Source organism: Arvicanthis niloticus, chromosome 20 (genome assembly GCF_011762505.2).
Source record: "Arvicanthis niloticus isolate mArvNil1 chromosome 20, mArvNil1.pat.X, whole genome shotgun sequence".
Lineage (NCBI taxonomy): Eukaryota > Metazoa > Chordata > Mammalia > Rodentia > Muridae > Arvicanthis > Arvicanthis niloticus.
In genome coordinates, this window is record NC_047677.1 from 46,401,393 (window position 1) to 46,425,209 (window position 23,817).

The window sequence follows — 23,817 nt, forward strand, 5'->3', positions numbered from 1 at the left end:
CAACCCCTCAGCTTGTAGTTGTTGCCTGAAAGCAGCCAGATAAATAGGAATCTATAAAGTGTGTGCGGTTATGTTCTAATTAAACTTCATGAAACCGAGCAGCAGCCTGTCCAAGAAGCCAACACACTGGTAATCTCTGTATGTACCTTGTGCCCAGGCCTCTGTCACCTGGAGACCATATGCTGGTCAAAGTAAAGGCTCCAGAAATTACCGTGTTTCCAGGAGGATGAGCCCTTCCAAGTGCTAGACACTTCCCAGAGACTAAGGCACACCCAGTAGGAAGCCCTTGGGAGTGGGGAAGAATGACAGAGGAGAATGAACACTCACAACAGTGATGCACACAGTGACCACTGAGTAAACCCAGGTGGGATGGGCAGCACCATGATGGCAGTACAGCACTGTGGTGGCCAGCGCAGAACCCTCGCTCACCAGTCTGTCCCTACATGATGGCAGTACAGCACTGCGGCGGCCAGTGCAGAACCCTCGCTCAGTCTGTCCCTACTCAGGAGTCTTCCTTTCACCCACCAAACCTACCCAGATCCTCACTCTTTAACCATCAATTTGATTTGTGATAACACTCTTGGAATTTCCCAGCCTCCTGTCTGAGGCTGTACCACAGACATCTCTCACAGTGCTGCCCGCAGAGGGTGCTCTCTCATACAGGCTGTAGCGTGGCATCTTACACCACTTCAAGTCCACTACTTCCCATTTGTTTTCCAAAAGCCCTTGCTAGCAACCCTGAAGAACCATCAGCTCTGCTGCAACTATCTATTGACTAGAATTTTCCATCACCCTCCAAAAGTCTGTCCTATCAGAAAGCACTCCTCCACTCCCAACTTTTGACAACATTTTTGGCAATTACATTATCCAACTGGAGGGCATATCCAACGTCCTGTTTCCTGACCTCTCCGGAAACTCCACCTCATGCAGCATCACTTCAGCCATCTCTCTCTAGCACTTGCTCCCCTCCAACCTTTCAGCTTGCTCTCACTACTCCACCTTAGTGCAGCAGGTTGCTGACCTCATCACTGTCTCTCCAGCTCTCTCGTCTTCAGCCTCCTGACTGCTCCATAGCATATCCAAGGTTGGATAAAGTCTAACCTTGGGTGACTGCAACCACCTAATTACCCAAGGCTAACTATGGTTGAAAAAAAAGAATGCATAATCAGATTGCTTCTGAGTTTTTACTTCTGAACATAATGCATAATCAGATTGCTTCTGAGTTTTTACTTCTGAACATAATTGCAAACGTACTCTAAAACAATGACTCTTCTCACAGGTCATTTTCTACTCTGAAATGATCTCATGACTTTCTGCCTCTCAAACTTCCAATTCCCCCTCCCCCTTTCCTTGAGAGAACACAAGCTACCAAAGGGAGATCCATACAGCTCCACCTCTTCTTGTGGATCTGTGCGCCTGGGCTGCTCTCTGCCAACACTCTACAGTCTCTCTTGCTCTAAGACATGCACATCCTTTGATCAAAACCCAAGACTGACCGTGCTTTGTGCTTTGGGGCCGTCCCACATCTCAGCGACATCCCTCCTCCCACATTACTGACTCACCTTAATTGTGTGTGTGTGTGTGTGTGTGTGTGTGTGTGTGTGTGAGAGAGAGAGAGAGAGAGAGAGAGAGAGAGAGAGAGAGAGAGAGAGAGAGACCCCGACCTGAATCGGGGATGTGAATGGCAGGCAAGCACTCTACCACTGAGTTATTTACATACTGGTGCTTCTACTGGGTCACTTGTGTCAGAATGTGCTCTAGAAATTTCCCATATTCATTAACTCCTTTTGATGATTTCCCTCACAGTTAGGTTCTCCAAAGCTTAGGAATCTCTGAATTCTCAAGGTATGGGAACCATTCACGTCAGCATCACCTGAGGATTAATAAGGAAACTCCTGGACACCATCCTAGAACTACAAACCAGAAACTGAAGACAGGCCAATTCTCAAACGCTTCATGCACTAAAACAGGAGTTGTTAACCTACATCTCCGCTGTTCAAAGTGTCCTCTGTAGACAGTGGCCCTGACACTGCCTGGGAGGTTCCTGAGAAGGCGGGATCTCGGTCCGTATGGTAGAGTGCATTGTGACAGTGTGGTTCACACAGTTCCCAGGGTGGAGAAGCTCTACATACAGTGCTGTCCTCAGCTCCATTCCTCCTTCAAGCCAGCCTGCTGGAGCTGCTCTTCTCAAGCCCGCTCACGGGCTCGGGAACCAAGTGCAATGACCACTTTTCTGGATTAGCATTTGGCACAGTAACCACTTCCCCTTCCTCCTGTCAATCCTACAGAGGCCCCCATGGACATGGGGCTTTCTGGGACCTTCTCTGCATCATGTACTTCTACTACTTAAGCTCCTGATAATGCAGTTCTTCAGGAGAGGGTCCTTGTGACCTCCTCTACAGCTATGTTACAGTTCAACATGAAATCTCCTCCAAGGGAGCGTGTGTTAAACACTTGGCTGCCAGCTGGCGGCACCACTTTGCTGCTGTTAGGCAAAATCCAGGCTGGCCTTAAATTCACTCTATAGCTGAAGATAATCCTCAACTCCTGATTCTTCTGCCTCCACCTCCTCAACACTGGAACCACAGATATGCCACCATGTCTAGCTTGAGGGAATCCTAAAATTTTAGGAGGTGGAGAGCCCAACCAGATAGGCTCAGTGAATGAGGATATAAGCCTGACAGCCTGAGTTTGATACCAGGAACTCAAATGGTAAGAGGAGAAAACCAACTTGAAAATGTCCTCTGCCCTACACATGCACGCCCTGTACATCCCCTCACACTAAACAAAGATAAACGTTTTAGTGTTTTTACTTTGGAGGTAGAACTTAGCTGGAAGGAGATACTTTGGGCTGGGCACTCTATCTTTTCTGTCCCATTCCTGCCTGCCAAGGTGTACAGAACAGCCTAAAGCATAGCCCTCCTAAGATGTCTGCTCGAGTGTGTGGGTGTAGGCAAGCACAGGGAACCCTGTGCAATGGAGAACCGAAGGAAGCCTTTGCTCCTTTGAGGACTTCTGCCAGGTGTCTGGTTGCAGGGATGAGAAAACTATACAACTGACCATTTCAGGTTACACGCCATCTATAAACATAAAACCCCCAAAGCCTATCTTCTCTTGAAATCTCTTTTCTAGGTAGCAGGACCTTGGGAGATCCAGGAGAAGATACCTAAGTATGGAGAACTTGGTGAGGTGAGAACACACACAGCTGTCCTCCTCCTGTTACTGTTACTGTTACACCAGGGAAGAGATCCAGCTGCTCCTGCCACTAACTTGAGCATCACAGGGCTCAGCAGGTAGAAGAGAGAACCCAAGTTCAACCCTACAAGCTGCCCTCTGACTCCCCCACAGGTGTGGCTCTCTTTCTGACTCACACACAATTTCAAAATAATAAATGACTCTTTTAAACTCAAGGAATTTTCTTGGAATAAAGAATAAAATGCACATTTCCTACCATGGTCTGTAAGTTTCAGATGAGCTGACCTGGTCCCAGTGCTCACCCAATCAGTAGTCCCCCTGTATGGCCATACCCTCCCCGGCCCCAGGCCTACTCTGGGTGTGCTGGCTTCTTTCAGTTCCGTAAACTATTTGGACCTGCTGCTACTAGTTCCTTCTCCCCTACCCACACCCCACCCCACAACTAAATCTTTATTCTTCAAAGTATAGGCATAGTCACCCCTCGGAGGTGTACCTGCCCACCTGAGGCAGCACTCTCAGCCTTTTACCCTTTATCTTCATAAGCCCATAAGACAACCTTCCCTTTACCAGTGTGTGGTCAGAATCTGAGGAACTGGCCATGGCCCCTACACAGTGTGGCTTCTTGAACTTCCACCCTGAGTGTCATGCCTCATGCAGACTTTGTAACTTTGTCCTCTCCTTAGGATGAGCCTGTGGGGAGCAGGAAGGGCCAGCAGGCTGTGACCGTACCTACAAGGTCAGCTCAGCTGGACCAGCAGAACAGCTGTCCATCATGATCACCCACCACCCAGGCTCTTCTGCAGCCAGCTCTAGAGCAAGAGGTGCGGGCTCAACCCTCTGACTTCACTAGCTACTCAGTGGAGAACAGATGCAGCACAGGAACCCTACAGTCCCCAATAATCACAATGATTAGTATATATTTACCACCCACCAGGTAGTTAAACAAGGGCTGGGCTCTGGAGGTAGGCTATCAGGGTTTTAATACTAGCTCTGCCACTTAATAACGGTATACTCTTGAGGAAGTTAATTAAATTCTATCAACCTCATATATAAAACAAAGATAATGTCTGTATCTAATCTAAGGTACTAGTTTTTATGGCAGGTTTAGCAAAACCCTAATTTTGTAAAACTCAATCATCAGACATTAATAATGACTCCTATTGCCACCTGCCCTGGGCACGTTGAGGGCAAGAAGTCCATCTGTTTCCCTCACCATCAGGGTACAAAGAGCTCAAAACCCCAGTTTCCTCAATTAGCACTTAACAGTTCCCTCAGGGCTGGACAGACACCAGACAAACACTGGTAGTAAGCTGAGTTGCACACCCTTTACTAATGTTTGTTTTATTTTGAGACAAGGTCTTGCTAAATTTTCTACAGTGGCTTGAATGTATGACCTTCCCGCCAGTCACTGTGTGTTGGGAATTAGTGACATGCCACCACTCGTGGTTTATGGGGTTTGTTTTGTTTTTGTGGTTTTGTTTTTTGGGGGACAGGGTTTCTCTGTGTAGTCCTGGCTGTCCTGGAATTCACTTTGTAGAGCAGGCTAATCTTGGACACACAGAGATCCGCCTGCCTCTGCCTCTCCAGTTTTTGGATTAAAGGTGTGCACCCCTACCACTGAGCTACTGTGCTATTTAATTTTATGAATACAAAAGAAAACAGTAAATATGGTAGCTGATGTCCCAAAACTTACTATGTACCTGGGATAACAAAATGCACATGATGCCAGGAATGCCCAATTAAACAGTGAACAGACAGTTAAACAGTTCTCAAAACCATGGATTAAAACAAAAAAAAAAAAAAAACAAAAACGAAAACAAAACAAAACAAACAAACAAAAAAAAACATATATTGAGGCCTGGTGAAATGGTTCAGCAGGTAAAGAAAAGATCAGAGGGTAAAGGCACTTGCTGCCAGGCCTGAGAATACAGCCCCTGGGACCTACATGGTGGAAGGAGAGAGAACCGACTCCTGCAAGTCGTCTTCTGACATCCACAGTGTGAGCCTGTGAGGAGTCACACTCATTCATTTCATTCTCACTCACTCATCCTTTTCCTGACTTCTTGTTCTTCCAGAGGTCCTGTGTTCAATTCCCAAGAATTGGTGGCTCAGAACCATCTGTAATAGGATTTGAAACTCTCTTCCGGGTGTGTCTGAAGTCAGTGACAGAGTACTAATATAAATAATAAATAAGTAAATCTTTTTTGTTGTTGTTTGTTTTTCTTTTTCTTTTTTAAGATTTATTTATTTATTTTATGTTCATGAGTATACTGTAGCTGTCTTCAGACACACCAGACAGAAGAGGGCATCTGATCCCATTGCAGATGGTTGTGAGCTACCATGTGGTTGCTGGGAATTGAACTCAGGACCTCTGGAAGAGCAGACAGTGCTCTTAACCGCTGAGCCATCTCTCCAGCCCCCTTGTTTTTGTTTTTCAAGACAGAGTTTCTCTGTGGAGCCCTGGCTGTCCTGGAACTCACTCTGTAGACCAGGCTGGCCTCGAACTCAGAAATCCACCTGCCTCTGCCTCCCAAATGCTGGGATTAAAGGTGTGTGCCACCACTACCCAGCAATAAATCTTAAAAAGAAAAAGATATTCATTCTCTCTCTCTCTCTCATTCATATTCATATTCATTCTCATTCTCATTCTCTCTCTCTCTCTCTCTCTCTCTCTCTCTCTCTCTCTCTCTCTCTCTCTCTCAAGCTGGGAGTAGTGAGTGGTCAATGCCTATAATCCTTCTGCTTAGAAGGCAGAGACAGGTGGGACATGATAGAAGCCAGTCAGTCTCAAAACTCAGCCACAGGCACAGATACAAACAAAGTAGGGTTCAAAGTATGTATCTGTTGCATCCTGGTCACAGGAAAACCAGAAACTACTTGGAATTCCAACAGCAGCAGTTTAAAGTCTAGTACATTCTCGGGTCTCACACATGGAGCCATGAGCAAGACTCCACATTCTTTCATGTACCGAGGGCAAAAGAACAAGTTTCATTAGCAGAAAATGATCCTATCATAGGGATATACTGTATTCATACAGAAAAAATATCCAATCTATCCTAGACTTGTTACATGTTTTGAACAGTGTATGTTTCCATTCTCTGATTTTTTAAACTAGCTTCCATCTCTCAAGGAGGCTATTAGTAGAGTAAGAAACATGAATCACAGTGCTGCTGTCGCTGAGTGGTGTTTTCAACTTAATGAAACTACTAGTCAGTAGCAATTACATTTCCTTCTAATGATACTTACATGGACATAATCACCATATGTAAATCTGGAACCTACATTCCTAAATCACAATCATTTTTCATTTTACCAAACAATTTTCAGATCTGCCTTTTGCAATATTCTCACTGATGCAGTCACAGCAGATGTCCGCACACTTACATAATGAGGCACCGTCCCAGCGAGCATCTCACTGCTTCTCCCTAATCACACGCTTTCATTACAACACGCTAATTCTTACCATAGGGGACACACACTCCCACTAAAATACACCTTACATGTATGAGACAGGCAGGAATTACTGAGACACAGTTCTCGTGGGTTAGAAACCCTCCAGCAAAGGCTGCTAATGTCCCAGCTCTATGCACCAAAATGCTGTTGCCTCCCCTATCAAAGCAGTATTTGCAAAGAACAGAAATTAATATGTTCTGGCCTAAGTTATAAATTTCCAAAAGCAGAAGCTCCTAGAAAACCCTTAAACCATCTAAAAAACAAACTGAAAGCTCAGAGGGAAGGAATATAAAATCTACTCAACAAGTGACTACGCCACATGCTATTTTGGCACTGTCTAGTTCTTTTGAATTGGAAAAGTATCTTAAGAAAGGGTCTCTTCTCTCACTGGCCTAGAACTTACCAAGTAGGCTGGACTGGGCAGCCAGCAAACCCAAGATTTGCTGGTCTGTACCTCTCCAGTGCTCAGATCACACGTGCATACCATGACATCCAGATTCTTCTCCCCCTCCCTTTTAAAAATGTGGTTTTCGGGGGAACAAAATGTCCCCTTTGTTGAAAACCACTGATCTAGAGAAGATTGAAGCAGCCCTGTACAGAGACTTAGATAGTGAGTACAGGCCTTCTGCCAATAGCCACAAGGGTAAGCTGCCTTTAGAGGATCCTCCAGCCTCAGATAAATGTAAAGGCCCTTATTTTACCACTCCAGCCCAATCAGGGGTTTCATAAGGTCATTTCAACACAGGCACATACCGCATTTTGAGTGTTATGCCCCTCCCACTATGCCTTCTTTTATAAAAGGGGCTATTTTCCAAAGCCTCAGCACACCACTAGAACACGTCTCTATTTTGCTGTTCAAAAATCTGAGCAGGAAATATTTCTCCTCCTCCTCCTCCTCCTCCTCCTCCTCCTCCTCCTCCTCCTCCTCCTCCTCCTCCTCCTTCCTCTCTCTCTCTCTCTCTCTCTCTCTCTCTCTCTCTCTCTCTCTCTCTGGATTTTGGAGACAGGGCTTCTCTGTATAGTCCTGGCTGTCCTGGAACCCACTCTGTAGACCAGGCTGACCTCAAACTCAGAAATCCAATTGCCTCTGCCTCCAAGTTCTGGGATTAAAGGTGTGCGCCACCACTACCCAGCAAGAGATATAGTTTTTAAAGTCATTTTTTCCAGGTGACCACACTTGTGTGCTACAGCATTGAGTCATCGTTTCTCTGAGAAAAGGGAGTGGGGGTGGGGGTGAAAAGGTCAAGAGGTGACAAAGGTTGTGAGATGTGGCAGATCCAGGGCCCACCACCACCTCCCAAGTGACATTCACTTTCCCAGTCTGGGCTTTGTAAATGAAGATTCCGTAAATGAGAAATGGCTCAGCAGTTAAGAGCACTGACTGCTCTTCCAGAGGTCCAGAATTCAATTCCCAGCAACCACATGGTGGCTCACAACCATCTGTATGTAATGTGACCCGATGCCCTCTTCTGGTGTGTCTGAAGGCAGCTTCAGTGTACTCATTTACAAAAAATAAATAAAAGAAAAGAAAGGGTGATTTTGTTCCCAAGAGGGAATCCAAGTCATTCTAGACCAAGTCTTAGAGGAAAACTGTCACTGGGCACCGAGCAGGTGGTGTCAGGGTGCTGCTTGCTAAGCACCCTAGAGCAGACACAACACCAAGGATTATGAACATTTATTTGACCTCAGATGCCAAAGTGTATCAGAGCTGAGAAACTATGCTCTAGAACAGGGGTGTCCAACCTTCCGAACTGTGATAGAATGATGTCATCGATGTATGTGTTGGAATTCATAACTATCCTGATGCACATGGCTGCAGAGCAGCCCGAGGCAACAGGGTGGATCTGCCTACTCCTTCAGCAGTGCTCCCAGAGAAAAAAGCACCACAGGAGGGGCAACCTCATTTACAGCATTCCTTCTGCAGCCACTCACTGCTGCCATCAAGGACAGTCCTCAGTAGGGGAGGGAACGAAGCTCTGCCTCAACAGGACCCCTTAACTCTCTCTTCAGACTACAGATGCTCTCTAGCTGTGCTCTCCAACTCTGTCCTATACAGCTTTAAGACTGTGAGAAGGTGATAAGCATTCAGTGAGTACCAAAGTACTTGGAATTCTGACGTGAGATTCTCCAGGCTGGTGACAAGCAACCAGATGCTCTCCCAGTGCTCAGCAACAATGTCTGTCCCAGTAAGCCATGTGCTCACACACTACAGTGTACTCTGTCACTAAGGAAGGATGCTGGGGTGGACAGGTGTGTTAGGAGCACTATGACTTAATATTCCAACTTACTGGATTTGGGGGGGGGGGGGGCAAAAAACCCAAAACAAACAAACAAAACCCCAAAACCAATATTAAGTCAAAGCTGGTATTTCCAATGTATTTCTCTACATAAGAATCTTTTTATTGGGCTGGAGAGACGGCTCAGCAGTTAGGAGCACTGGCTGCTCTTGCAGAGAATCTAGGTTCCATTCTCAGCAGCCACATGGCAGCTCACAATTGTCTATAGCTTCAGGTCCAGGGGATCTGACACCTTCACACAGACATACATGCAGGCAAAACATCAATGCACATAAAAGGTGATACATCTTTTTTTAAAAGAATCTTTTATTGATCTAGAAATTTCCATTCAGCAAATTTAAATGTACACCATGCAATACAAAGAAAAACAAACCAATAGTCAAAATATGAGTTCTAGTTTGGCACTTACTAGGAGGTGATCCCAAAGCTCTCACACACCTGTTTGCAAAGTACTAAAACAAGGAATCGCCAGCCCTGCATAGCCCAAAATGCTGTGAAGAGGTTCAAGTAAGTATGTTGAGTGTGCTTTTTATTAAAAACAAAAGGGTCGCTGTGTCTGTCTGTGGGCCTGTGTGTGTGAGCCATGCCTATGCGTGTTTAGAGGATCCTGGAGGGCATTGGATCCTCTAAATCTGGAGTCACAGGCAATAGAAGCTTCCCCACATGGGTGCTGGAATAGAACCTGGAGCCTCTGCAAGAACAGTACAAACTCTCAACAATGAGCCATCTCTCCAGCCCCAGAAGGTAGTTCCAAATACTCCAAGTTGAAACGAATATCCAACTATAAAATAAGTCTGTACCTGCAGTTTCCAGCATGGAGCTTTCCATGTAGTAAATCTCAATATTTTTAGATCTTTCTCTCACATTGGAAGTTGAGCATTTCTCTGAAGTAACAGTAAAAAGAGAAGATTATTACAATGTAATCCGAGAGTCCTTGAAATCCTCCATGATTTGTCAATCTATGGATACCTGTAGTTTCTACAAGCTAAAAGTGTACACTGATTCAACAACTCAGATGGAACCCGAGAATGACTACAGTTGGCAGTATATTGTAACCAATCTTTAAAGACAGACCTCAGTACCACCTTTCCTCTGCATACTTGTTCTTACTCCAGTCTTCGAGAGCACAAACTGTGGTTTATCTTTTATCCCTGGCATCTAGTCATGACCTGATCAAAAAACAAAAATAATAGACACAATCCAAAAACAGATCACTGCTGACCTCAAAGTCAGAGAAGGCTGGGGAGTCAGAGGTGTCTGCAGACAAACTGCTGCCCCACTGCAGCACAGGTGCACTTTCCTTCCTCCAACCAGTCCCGGTCAACACTTCAGACAAAGATTTTAAATACCGCTCCTTCCACTGTGCAAGTCAAAGTACCAGCTCTCTGCTGTGCACAGAAGTTCTGCTGGTCAGGCACACAGGTCAACTATTAGGGAAAGCAGTTACCTGAGCCCAGCTGCAGACCTACATCTTGACTCCTGGGTGACCCTGAAACACAGCTGAGAGCGGCAGCTGGGTCAGGCTGGTCCTTTTCACATCTGTTCTCTCACATGACATTCTCCCCTGTCCGCTCCCTCTCATGCTCCCTGCACTGAGTAGTCTACTCAGCTCTCAAAATAACTCTCAATACTTTTTCCCTCCATGAGACCACTCTAAACACTATAACGCACAGACAACCACCACTTCTGAGTTTAAGTCCACACCATGTGAATATAGTTCCCTATCTGTTTATTTTTAAGTAGTCTGTTCCACATGCTGGTGAGCCTGGAACACTGTCTGATAGGTATCAACATATTTTCTTCACTACAGTAAATCCAAAACTTAAGCATTAGTTGTGTATACACACACACACACACACACACACATACACTGTAATGGTTAGTGCTGTTAAATGGACAGGACCTAGACTCACCGGGAGACAGGCCTCTGGCCGTGAAGGATTATCGTGATTACACTGAGCTGGGAACACCCAGTCATTCCCTGGCCGGGATCCTGGACATTCGGCAGGGAGCTGAACAGCAGCATGACCTCATCACTCTCTGCTTCCTGACTGTGGGCTGGCTGTAACCAGCTGCTTTAGGCTCCTCTTGCCTTGACTCACCCACCATAAAGGACTGTATTCTTCAGTTATGAGCCAAGAGAAACCTTTTTCCTTCATGTTACTTTTGTCAGGGTATGTCATCAAAGCAATAGGAAAAGTAAGACATGCATGATACAAACAAAACACCAATGCACAGAAAGCAAAACAAATAAATCATTAAAAAAAACTAATCAGGGAAGGTACGGTGCGACAGAATCTTGTACATCTCAGTGGATCCTTACAAGATTAGATGCTCTTAGTTTTTGACATAGGATTATCACAATGTAGCCCCACACTGACCCCAAACTCACAATCATTTCCCCTCAACCTCTTAACTGCTGGAATTACTGGTCTGTATACACCCAGCACAACAGAGGAGCCACCAAGAATATTTTTGTATGGCAATGTGCCCAAAATGGACATACACAGAAAAAGAAAACTTAAGAATGAGCCATGATATAAAATGATGATGATGATGAAGGAGGAAGAGAAAGAGGAGGAGGAAGAGAAGAGGAGGAGGAAGAGGAATAAAACTGCCCAAAGATAAACCCAGGATATCAGAACAGCAGAGCATTTTAAAGAAGTATGAAGACGACACAAAGTGGGGCTGTCAGAACCGGAGTTCTATCCCTAGAACCACATACAAGTGCTGGGTATGGTGGCGTACACTTGTAACCCCAGGACTGAGCAGAGGCAGAAAAGGAGGATTCCTGGGACTTGTTGACCAGCCAGCCTAACTAGAGATCCAGGCTGATGAAATCCTGTCTGAAAGAAGACAGACTGCATCCTTTAGCCTCCACTCAAACTTGTGAACAGGGACACATATACATAAAAATAAAGATATAAAGCACAGCAATAATATTAAAAGTTACAAATTCTAATACACGGTTAGTTATTGCCATACCAGAACCCTTTAAGCATTACCATGGGTAATTCAGGAAACACCAAAATCTGAGTGTAAATAGCAGGTTCTATGTCAAGAATAAAGCTAATTTTTTATTACTGCTGAAATCCACAGATTACTAAAAAAGAAAAAAAAATCACCCTCTGTTATTGTCTGATACTTTAAAGACTAAAATGCTAACAGGAACCTTCAAAATGTCAGTAAGAGCAGTGGTGCAGGCCTGTAATCCCAGCAGAGGCAGAGGTAGAAGGACTGCCATGAATCTGCAAGCAGGCTAGTGTGCATGGTGTGCTCCAAGCCAGGGAGGGCTTCTATATCTGGACTGTGTCAAGCACAAGCCGGGTCATGTGAGCTGATAACACTGCTACTTCTCGTTTCTGTGTTTGCATGAAACTGTCTTGCTTTTCTAACATTTTTGTTTTATTTGAGATAGGGTTTCACTATATAGCCCTGGCTGAACATCATCTCTTTAGAAAAAAGCTATCTACTGAAAGACTGCAGTAGGAGAGAAAGAACAAGAGAACCAGAGATGCTGGGAAAGCAGTGCCTTCAGATCTGGACCTCATGTTAACATCCTCAACAATCTTCCCTTTCCAGAGACACTGACAAGCCCTAGGTGGAGTCATGACAAAGGAAGACAAAGTTATCCACAGTCACTGTTTCTTCACAGTGCTACACAGCTATCCACGTGGCCAACACACGATCTATGCAAGCTGTCCTAACCACAGTAAGCTTGGGGCCTTGGCAATGCTCTCCAATGTTCTCCTGGAAGTAACGAAGGTCATGCTGAAGGAAGCCCCAAAGAATGCGCAGCATTCCTCTCTGCTGACAGGTACAGTGTTCAAGTTAGCCTATAGCTTTTACTCAAGACCAACTATTCTAAATATGTACAGTTGCGTAAAACGCTTTCAACTAAAGGTGACTAATTTCCCCAACCCTCTGCCAACATAAGACACCACTTATATAAGACAGATCTGGCTGTCACAATGGGAAATTGTTATAAATCTTAAGATTAGACAACACTGCTGTTAAATATACAATACCCAGTCAGACTCACAACAAAGTATAGCTCTCTGCTCAGAACACCCACAGGCCAAGGACCCTATGTCACAGTATGTTTGTGGATGTAAATATGTAAATGAAGTTTGAGGATACAAAAAAATAAAAGATCACAATTTTTAAAAACTTCATGTGTATTGCATGTATGTCTGTGTGGGGATGTTGGATTCCCTAGGACTATAATAAGAGACAGTTGTGAGCTGCCATCTGGGGCCTGGGAATTGAACCCAGATCCTCCCGAAAAACAGCCAGTGCTCTTAACCAGGCAACTATTTCTCCAACCCCCAGATCACACTGTTACTTTTTAAACCTTTTCCCTGGTACCATCATTTAACATCAGTTGCTCATTTCAAAAGAGATCATCCAACCCTAGGGCACTCAGAACCCTGCACAAGAAGGAATCAGAAACCTCAGACAGACAGACTGCAGCATCACAGGAAGGGACAGCAGAGCTGGGGGATGGTTCAGTCAGAAAAGTGGTTCCAGCAGCAAGTATGAAGACCTGAGCTTGATCCTAGTACCAACATAAACCAAATAACAACAGCAGCAGCAACAAAAACCAGGCAGAGACGATGTGCCTGGAAACAGGAAGATGGCTTCCTGAGGATCCCTGGCCAGCTAGCCTAACCAATCCATGAGCGCCAGATTCAGAGAGAAACACTACCACAAAATAAAGTAGAAAGTGACCATCAACAATAACTGAGGTTAACCTCTGGTCTTTGCACACATGTAAGAACATTTACACACACACACACACACAACCAGGTAATCACAACTACATCAATACAAGATGTCAACAAGAGTATTTCACACAAGATTAGGGAGTTGGATTCTTTTCTTTTTTTTTTTACAGATGAGGAAAAATTAAAATCTTCATTGGCAACTGGTAGACTGGAAAGAAAACAATAGAAACGATGTATTTCTAACTCTCAGTTGAAGGAAGTCAGAGCTAGCAAGAGCCCTAAATGAAAGGGTTAAGGGGAAAGGGTAAGGAGGGAGAGTCACCTACTGAGGATACTAAGAATAAAAAAATTATTTCTGGGAATTAAATGAGATCTGCTACAGGAATGCGGTAATACAAGATGAACTTAGTACTTGCGTAAGCTGGACACCCCAAGCTGAGTGCTACAGGAAAGAGCAGAGCCTGGCTATGAGTATGACAATGGTCCAAGTGGATACCGAGCAGAGGGCTCAAGATCAAGACCAATTCCTCTCACACCCCATTTTACTAAACAGCTTCCCAGAGCCTTCACACATCAAAGGGGGTTTGTTTTGTTTCCTGACCTCTTGTGGGCACATGCTGATGTCATCATTTCCAGATCTGAATCACCAGATGGAAAGGGTTCTCTGACACAGATTTCCAATGCATACCCTGGCATCAAGCTGCCCTAGATGTGACAAGCTACTAGAATGTCACTTGAAAGGGGAGGGGTTGTCTTTAGAAACATAAAGGTAGTTTTGGGATGATGGCACTGAACAGTATGAAAGAAAGAAAAGCTACAAGGACTTCCAAAGCAACGTCGGTCTCTTCCTGCTTCTGTGTGTGCGCGTGTGTAGGTCAGAGGTAATCTTAGGAGCCTTCCACCGTGTTTTGAGAAAGGCTTTCTCACTGAATCTGGACCTCAGTAACTTGGCCAGCTAGCCCAAAGGCTCCACCCATCCTCCTGTCTCTGAGATGACACATGTGCTGTATCCAGCTTTCACATGCTGCTAGGGATCCAAGTCACGGCCTCATGCTCTCACTGCCAGCACTATGGCCTCTCCCCAGGTCCCTTGCTTTCTTTGGTCTTTATAAACAATGCTTAACACTACCAATACTAAACTAATGAACTCAGGACAACAAAGGAGCAACTGCTACAGTTCTAGGTGTGCCGTGTGCTGTGACTGCCAGCTTGGAGACACAACCAGTATACACCTGCAGAAGGGTACACATACAATTTTCTTCATGTCACAAGCACAGTGGCAACTCCACTAAGATCTATGAGGAGGAGGTTTTGAGGGAAACAAGGAAATCTGTAATCACATCATTCAATGTTACAGGAGCAAACATGTTCAGGGTCTACAGTTAGTCAGACAACAGGTCTAAACAGAATAAACATTTGTTCTATTACCTTTCTGTTATGTTGCCATGGGAACCTGTTTGCAGGAACTTTCTGCAACCAGATAATGGGGGGGGGGGGATCAAAGAAAGAAGAAAGGCACTCACATGAAGGCAGCCAAGACAGGAAGGACAGCAGGGCTGTTACAGGTATCTGTAGGTACCTATTGGCCACAGCTATTCAAGTCAACATTCCTTGGAGCACTACAGACAAAAACCCTGAGTGCCAGGTAACATGCTGAGGGAAAGGCAGGAGTGGAAAACAGACACAAAGCCACAGATCGAAATAAGTGGGATTTTAAATACTCAGATACTCTGAGGAGGATACAAAGCCTGGAAGTCAAAGACGTTAGAAAATACGCAGCCAGCCAGCGGCTCCTCTTCCTTTTCAGCTGAACTCAGCAGCTGATCTCTTCGTTCCCTTCCTTTTGGCAGCAAAACCCTTCAACAACCACAACACTGAAGTAAGCCCATGTTACTTAGAGAGCTGGGATGGAGTACCCTGCACTTCCAGAACACAACGAAAATTCTGGCTCTGGCCTTCGGGATGTGTGGGATGACAGCACAGAGCATAGGTCAGGGCCCTGCAGGGACTCATCCCTCCTGTGCTATCATAAGCACAAACAGTTAAAGAACAGGAATGAAAAACTAGGGAGCTAAGCCCCAGCTCTGCCAGGTCTGCACCCACCTTGGCTTACTTTTCCAGCACAAAAGCTGGTCTTTACAAAGGTAAGTGTGACCACAGAGGATTCTGAGCAGCCGCAGACCCCGCCTTCTGACTGCTCCCAGATCCAGTCAGCTCTAGCTGATGCTCATCCAGAGGTCTTTTGTTAGCCCTTCAATCCAAGAGCTCTTACCTTCTCACCCACCCCTCAAGTCCAATTCCTCAGCTTAGTCTTCCCTCACTGTTACATCCACCACCACCCTGTTGCTTAACAGTATAACACAGGATGGCAAATAGTATTTGCTTGTCTAGCAGGCATGCGCAAGGACCTAGGTTGCTCAGTGATGGGAGGAAGACAAAAAGGAAAAAAAAGGAAAGGAAAGAAAGAAAAGCTAAGCCACTCTGCACCTTCCTCTTTGTCTCTGTCGCAGTAGCCCGTATGTATCCCGCCCGACACTGCAGCTGGCTTCCTCTCTAGCTCTACTGTCAGTACAGCAGGGCTGTGGGAAGGAGAGCACTTCTGCACTTGGTGAACATTCTCTGCCCTGTACCTCAAGAGCAACTCACACATTGGACTCACCATGTAACATACAGAGCCATGTCCTTGAAGAGAGGAACCCACAGTGCAGCACCTTTTAACACTCCACTTGTCACCAGAATCTATCCACTTCCCCAAGACCAAAAGTTGGAAACGGTCAGACTTTCCTGAACCACTTCTGTCTCATCATTGGCCTGGGCTGGGAGCATGCCCAGAATCCTGGAACAACTTCTAAAGTGTATTTTACAGAATGGCATCTCTTCTTCCGTTAAGAATTTAACAAATTCTTAAAGGCTTTTATAATGGAAAACTGGTTAATCCTTACCACAAATGTGCTTAAATTACAGAAGCACTTTGCAAAGATCAATATTCTCAAACTGAAACTTTCAAAACAAAATTCAAGTCTAAAGAAAGATCTGGCCTTAATTATTTCCTCAATAACTATGTACACAATTTGCATGTCCATGACAACCCTCAGCAGAAAGCCCTAAGTTCCAGGTCAGGAACAATCTATGAGGTGCACTGATTGATATCACAGCAACTAGACCACTCCAATAGGAACAAATTGGTTTTGTGTCAGATTTCACAAAGAACAGAAATTTGATGTATTTTCAAAGGCCTAGCTAATGAGGCTTGGTTATTTCATTTCTAAACACTGTACTTATACAACACCAGCATGATGGGTCCCAAATTTCCATAAATATATAATGATAAATTCAAGATGGATGGTATTCATAAATCCACAAGTCACCTATCTGAACTATCTGGTTTTTCAGGCAAAAACTTCATTTGGTCATTAAAACTTAATTTTCAATGTATCAGTTCTTAGGGTAACATGACTTTAGCGGGTTAAGTTGTCTACCTTTTAGATTAGCTGCACAGTGACGCTGCAAAGGACTGTACAGAACCTGTCACACACAACTTCAGCAGCCACACCAATTAGAGACTCCTGAAGTGCTGGAACCTGGACCCTGAAACTGAAGCAGCTCTGACAAGTGTGTCACTCCTTTAAATAAGCCGAGCTCATCCACAGAACTAGGTTAAAAATGCCAGTCTGGAGGCCTGAGTGCAGCTCACTGGATACTGTGCTTAGCATGCACCAGCCCCTGGGTTCAATCACTATGTGGAAGGAGGAGAGAGAAGTAGAGCCAGCCTACATGAAGCTAGAAAGGGGGTAACTGATAATGCTTTAAATGAAAATCATCGATAAACTACAGTAAGATGCCATTAATATTAAAGTGACTGAGTCCAGGGAATTCCCCACATTCGAGCCTTAAGCTTTAGGAGTTTAGCACACTTCCCAACATTATCTACAGAAGGCAAAACCAACATAGATCATCTCTGAATTAAAGAGAAATCAAAAGAAGAATACTTCTCAATAATCAAAACTCAAAGTGGCAGAACTGGAGTCCAGTGAGTGGGGAACGGAATTCAGTAAACTAAACTATAGCCAGCTCAGCTGAACTCTTTAGTCTTTCTCCTCTAGCCACACAGACCCTTGCCAGTAACTGGGGAAGAGATGCTTGGCGATTGTGAGCATTGGCAAGGTCTTCTGGTGGCTCACAACCATCTGTAACTCCAGTTCCAGAGGATCCAATGCCCCCTTCTGGACTCCAGAGGCATCAGGCACACTGTGGTATATAGTTAGGCATTCAAATAAAGCACTCATACAGATAACAATAAATAAATCTAAACATCCCACACACACCACATACACCCACCACACACACACACACACACACACCCCCACCCTCTCTTGCCAGTCATCATGTTTTGTGGGCACTGTCTATTGTCTTTCTTGAGACAGGGCATTCGTTGTGTTCACTCTGCAAGCCAGGCTGGCCTCAAACTTATGGCTGGAGTTATTTGTACTTACATGCTTCTTATTAAGACTAGTAACATCCAGCTAACTAGTCTACTTTTAGTTACAAAGACAGTAAATGAAGATAGGTCAGCTAAAAGCAGCTTGGTGGCCCACTCCTGTGATCCTAGCATTGGAGAGCCCCAGACAAGTGGATCAAGAGTTCATGACCAGCAGGCTGTCTTGAAGGAAAGCAGGAAGAAAGGCAGGAAGAGGAGGGAGAGAGACGGGCTGTTATTACAACCAATAGTGAAGGCACAGGCAGCTTCCTCAGTCATCAAGAGTGAAAACAGCCATCTTTTCACACCAAATCAGGAGTTTTATTTTTACCCTGGCTCATTAAAATAAAATAAATGGCAAATGGCTACTAATACTTAGGGGAAAAGCCTCATTTATTTTGTTATATTTACTGGAATAATCTTGTCCTATATAGCATGCTAAATCAGATTTAGTTTCTTAGAAGAAATTACCATGTTTAACTACAAGTTTGTTACATGTTTACATGCCGATCATAAACTATGCATCACCCATCTACAACACAGTAAGCAACCCATAAAATGCAGCCTTTAAACTCATCCATTCTTCTAAAAGCCCAATGACAAAATGAGCTGTGTTGTTCTGTATTCTTGTCTCAGGGACCTAGCCACTATTTGGTGGGCATGCAGTATATACTAACAAATAAATGGCTGTGAATGATCTAGAAGTAATTTTTAATTCTCACTCTCAAGGCATGGTGCCCAGGTGTACCCAGCAAGGGGCTGGAGACCCCTTCCCCCAAAGGAAGGGCACTGCCGTTCTCGTTTGTATTTCCTTAAATTCACCACAAAGATTTTCCCCTATGGCCCAAACCACACAATCAATCTTTGCAACAATGTGGTCTTTAACGATTTTGCTTCGTTTCCCTTTTCAGGCAGTGAATAAAGTTCCTTAAAACTTAGAGAACTTAGTTTAGTTCCCTTTATACTTTTAAAAAGAAAGATATTTGTAAAACCATACCAATTCTCACATTTCTAGACTCTCATTCATCTTTGATTCACAGTTGGTAATACTACAATTTGCCTCTTGTTTTTGTTACTGTTGTTCACTACATACTACAAATTAAAATAAAAATCTCAAACTTAAAAGAAAAAAATAAAGTTACAAATCAAAGTATATCATGTCCCATTCGGAGATTCCTTTTTTGAAGAGACCTCAGGTCCCTCCCAACTGTTACCAGTGGAACAGAGAGCCCAGGTCCCTCACCAACTTATTACACTGTCACCAGTAGGACTGCCTTCTCTCTTCTCAAGACTTTAGTCTAAATCTCCCTCAATTATTTCCATTCAAATGGACTTCATTATTCCCCAACATCAAACTATCTCAGAGGATGAAGGTGAAAAAAGGGAACATAGGCCTCAAAGTGGATTAAAAAAGAAACTCAAGAAGCCAGGTGTAGTGTTGCATGCCTTTAATCCCAGCACTCTGAGAGGCAGAAGCCAGCCTGGTCTACACTGTGAATTCTAGGACAGCCCATCTCAAACAGCAACAACCAACCAAAAGGTGTTTTCAGCCACACCTTAAAAGCTACTAATTGAAAACACAATGTCAACTAACTTGAGAGAAGTAACACCTGTAATCTAACGGAGGTGCCATTTGCTCAGTCACACAGAATTTCAGTTATCTTTTCCTCATCAATAGGCTACATCGGAAATCTCTAAGGTAGAAACTCTGCCTCTCTGCAAAGTCAGGCAAGGAACTGAACAGTGGTTGTCTCTGAAAGACCAGAAAGCAGGGCTGAGGGCAGAAACAGGCGGCTTTCTGCTGAATACCTTCTTGACCCTTACTTCAAGCAACCTGCTTTGTGTTGTGCACGGAGGCTGCTGGGGATGGAATGCAGGGCCTCCCACAGGCACTGCCAGGGCTGTCCCACAGGTTACATCATTGGGCCTGCACTACCTATGTTTAAGAAGCTGTTTGGTAGAAGTCTATCTAATTGTGAGGTTGTGCTCAATTATATCACACAGAATAACAGCACTACAGGAAGTGGTGGTGACTTCACTATGGCACTTCACTGTGAGGCTGGCTCTTCTGTCAGGGCAGCAGTGTCCATAGGAAACCTTGCAAGTTTGCCCTCCTAGAAGCCCTGAGTTCTGTTGCTTCACTCCCTGAGTGTACAAATGGAAACAAAAGCCTGACACTGCACAATTAGGAATGAGGAATGCAGGTACTTAAGGCGCTACTAAGTACTAGAGAAACACTGACTATAACCAACCAATCACAAATACAGGAGAGATGTAAATTATTGACATTTCCTTTAAAATGTAAACTACCATTCTGAAAAGGGGGGTGGGAGGAGAGGGAGAGACGTCAAGGTTTGTACCAACTGCAACACAGCTCAAGCAGCCTGAACTAGCCAATGCAATGTGATCTGTTGCTGGACACAATTGCACAATCTCAATTACCCAGAAGATTCTACCAAACAGGAAATTCATGATGTGACTTTAAGTAACACAGGACTCATACTTAAAGGTTAACACATCCAGAACCCTGGAATTTGTTCCAAAACAAAACGAAAACCATTTCACAGACTCTTTTGGAAAACATGAATGCAAAAATCACTAAAAACACAGAAAGGGCTCATCTGTTGAATATTGACTTTCAGACAGGGAGCTCTAAGTTAATACTAAGTCTCAATAAAAGATATTATATGAATCCTTGGAAGTTCCTTACAACATTTCTGGAGTGGAAGTTTTACCGTATAAATTTAATCTGAAACCAGCTCCCTGGGCCTTGCATGGTAGCAAAAGCCTTGATTTTCAGCGCTGGCAGACAAAATTTGTTGAGTTCCAGGCCAGGTCTAGCAGTGGGGTTCAGGCCAGACAGGGAGATCCATAGCTGAGACTCTGTCTCAAACGAACTAAAATAAAAAACCGTGGTGTTAAAGAAAGCTGAAAAGCATGGTTCCCTATGTTCCAGGTTCTCCAGAAAACCACCGTGTCTCTCTGTGCTTACACGCTGATAAAGACCCCTGCACATCTTCTAAGGGGCTTAAAAAAAAAAAAAAAAAGAAAAGAAAAGCAGCCCCGGGAATTATTTCAATGAATAGCTATTTACGCCTCTAGCAGTAGTCCCACCTTCGTGATCTTCGTGATCACAATCCCTCTGGCTCCGTATGGAAAACTGTTTTGTCAAACAATACCGAAATGAGCAGTGGTATGTGACTAGACAGCGGCGGCGAGCTGGGGCGTCCCTGCAGGCGCTGCCACCCTCCCTCCCCGGAAAGGAAATAAGCTTCCAACCGAATCGGAAACACAGCACGCAAGCTGGCACCGCGCGCGGTCCCCGAGATAAAAGTCGGTATTTTAAGCTCTTTGGGGTGCTGCTAATTCAAGTGCGAATCCCCCCAAAAACGTTTCCTGAACCGGGATTTTTTTTTTTTTCCCGATGGAGGCTTGCAAAAATGGGAGGGGAGGAGGAAAAAGAAAAAAAATAATAATTCCGAGAAGGGAGCGTTTTTTCTTGCAAGTTTCGTTCAGGTGACCGCAGTCCCCGGGTCAGGCTCGGCCCTACTCCTCCTCGCAGGAGCTCCGCCCAGCTCCTCGGCTCCCCCGGGGCAAGGCTGCCGCGTCCCAAAGTGGCGGTACCCGGAGGCAGGGTCCTGCGGCCGCAGCGCTGCAGAGGGACCCCCGCCCGAGGAGCAATCTTGGGAGCAGGGAGAGCGCAGGGTGGAGCACCGTCGCACCGCGCCCCCGGCTGACCCGATCCCGCACACGGGTCACCCCACCACCTACCTGCGTGTGCAGGGCGAGGGGTGCAGGACACGTCCTGCTCCATCTCCCCTTCTGCACCCCCAGACACGCCCGGAGGAGAATTCCTACCGCTGGGCGCATCGCTGAGCTGTGGGGACAGGCCTGGCCCTCGGGCGTGCAGGGCCACCCTGCTTACTCCACCGCGTCCCCCCAACCCCCGCCCCGAACCCGAGGCCCGGCGACACTCACCACACCGAGCCATAGGCGCCCGAGCCCACCGGGGACAGGTTCTGGTATCGCTCGGGCACCTCCCAGATGGTCTTGTTCAGCTCCTGCCGGTAGAACGTGGGCCTCTCCTGCGACATCTTCCAGCGGCGGCAGCGGGGCGTGGAGGTGGCCGAGCGGGGGCCCCCTGCCTGCAGCCAGCCGCACGCTCTGCTCTGCGCCCGCTCGCCCGCCGCAGACCGGACCCCGCCGCCCGCCCGCGCAGGTGTGGAGGCTGCGCCCCAGCGGCGCGCGGCCCCCGGTCAGCCGCGGCGAGCCTCGGTAACGTGCGGGGAGCCGGCTGCACGGCTCGAGGCTGCTCCCGCCGCGGTCCTCCTGCAGCCGCTCCCCGGGGAGCGCACGCCGACGCCGCACGACACCCGCTCCCGCTGCAGCGCCCGCTCGGGCTCCAGTGGCCGCGATCCCACAGGCAGCCGCCGGGAGCCTCTCGCACAACTCTCGCGAGGACAGCTCCCGGAGGCCCCCGCTCCGCGAACCGAGATCTTACCCAATATGGAACCTGCCCACGGGGCGGGGGGTGGGGGGGGGGGGCGGTTCGCGAGAAGAGCGCGCAGGACGGGCGGGTCTCGCGAGAAGAGAGACGCGACTGGGGAGCCGAGGCAGGAACTCTCGGGGAAGTGCGCTTCCAGGGCGCGCGGGGGGGGGGGGGGGGGGGGGGGGGCGCCGCGCGGGCCGCGCGCGCCTCCTAGTGGTCGGACTGGCGAATGCCTGGCGCCATGGCGGAAAGCCACTGTTGACAGCGTCGGGGGTAGAGAGCCAAACGACCTTTGAACCCTGAGCCACCTGCTCGCTGCAGCCGGCAATTTCCAAGAAACACTTGCGAGAACAGACAGGCCCTGTCCAGAAAGCTGTTGCATTCCCATCTGCTCAAGGACATGTGGCTTACCTCGGGATGCTGATGAAACCTGCTCCCCCCCCACACCCCCACACCCAGGCAAATATTAACCCTGCCTCAAAGCCCAGGCTCTCCCTCCAGAGAGACGCTCCTAGCAGCTCCTAAATGTTCTCAGGCAGAAGAACCACCCAGAAGAAGTTGCAGAAGGAGAGTCCAGGGACCCACGGGGAGTCTAAGGCACAAGGTCAGAGGCAGGCATCATGAATGTCCCACTTTCAGGCTGGGGAACCTGCATTTGCAAAGCCCTTGGGTTCAATACCCACTACTGGGAGGGAAAAGTAAACACACACACACACAGTGCAGTTAGGTCATGCCAATTCTGGAAGGTCTCCTATATTTTATTTAGATTTACACAGCCTGTAATTCCAGCGTTTAGGAAAAACCAAGAGACCCTTCTCAAATATTTTATTATTTATTTATTTATTTATTTTAGATTCACACAGCCTGTAATTCCAGCATTCGGAAAGACCAGGAGACCCTGCTCATATATTTTATTTATTTATTTACTTATTTACTTCTTTAGATCTACAAACGCTGTAATTCCAGCGTTTGGAAAGACTAGGAGCCCAGCCTCTGTTATGTATTGAGTAGTTAAGAGGCCAGCCTGAGCTATTATGAGACCGTATCTGGAATGCCCCCAAATCCATCACTCAGGTTTAAGACCAACTCCTGCCCTCTAGAGCCATCCAAAATTTAGAAATTTAAAGGAGAATTTGGGGGGGAATTTTAAGAATTTAAACTGAGGGAATTTTAAAGACT

At 46.1% G+C, this 23,817-nt stretch overlaps 2 protein-coding genes across 11 annotated transcripts in view; one reads left to right on the forward strand and one right to left on the reverse strand.

The window, feature by feature from the left end:
- The window catches only part of Mapk14 (mitogen-activated protein kinase 14), a 56,650-nt gene extending 34,005 nt beyond the window's left edge, over window positions 1–22,645 (reverse strand). Inside the window, exons 1-2 of one of the 3 annotated variants that reach the window (XM_076917205.1) lie at window positions 22,128–22,645; window positions 9,746–9,829 (exon numbers count right to left, since the gene is read on the reverse strand). Coding sequence is in view for 2 of the 3 variants with exons in the window: in XM_034523984.2 (XP_034379875.1) it covers window positions 22,128–22,243 (116 nt within the window). In the remaining variant the exon portion in view is untranslated. The remainder of the gene's footprint in view (window positions 1–9,745; window positions 9,830–22,127) is intronic. The other 2 variants (XM_034523984.2, XM_034523983.2) reach the window with 2 other exon arrangements.
- Window positions 22,646–23,067: 422 nt separating this feature from the next.
- Window positions 23,068–23,817, forward strand: part of Slc26a8 (solute carrier family 26 member 8) — a 52,357-nt gene continuing 51,607 nt past the window's right edge. For 4 of the 8 annotated variants that reach the window (XM_076917235.1, XM_076917238.1, XM_076917240.1 and 1 more), the window contains exon 1: window positions 23,070–23,242. In XM_076917235.1, coding sequence (XP_076773350.1) covers window positions 23,164–23,242 — 79 coding nt within the window. In that variant the 5' untranslated portion in view covers window positions 23,070–23,163. Of the gene's footprint in view, window positions 23,243–23,817 lie in introns of all 8 variants that reach the window. The other 4 variants (XM_034523959.2, XM_076917239.1, XM_076917242.1 and 1 more) reach the window with 3 other exon arrangements.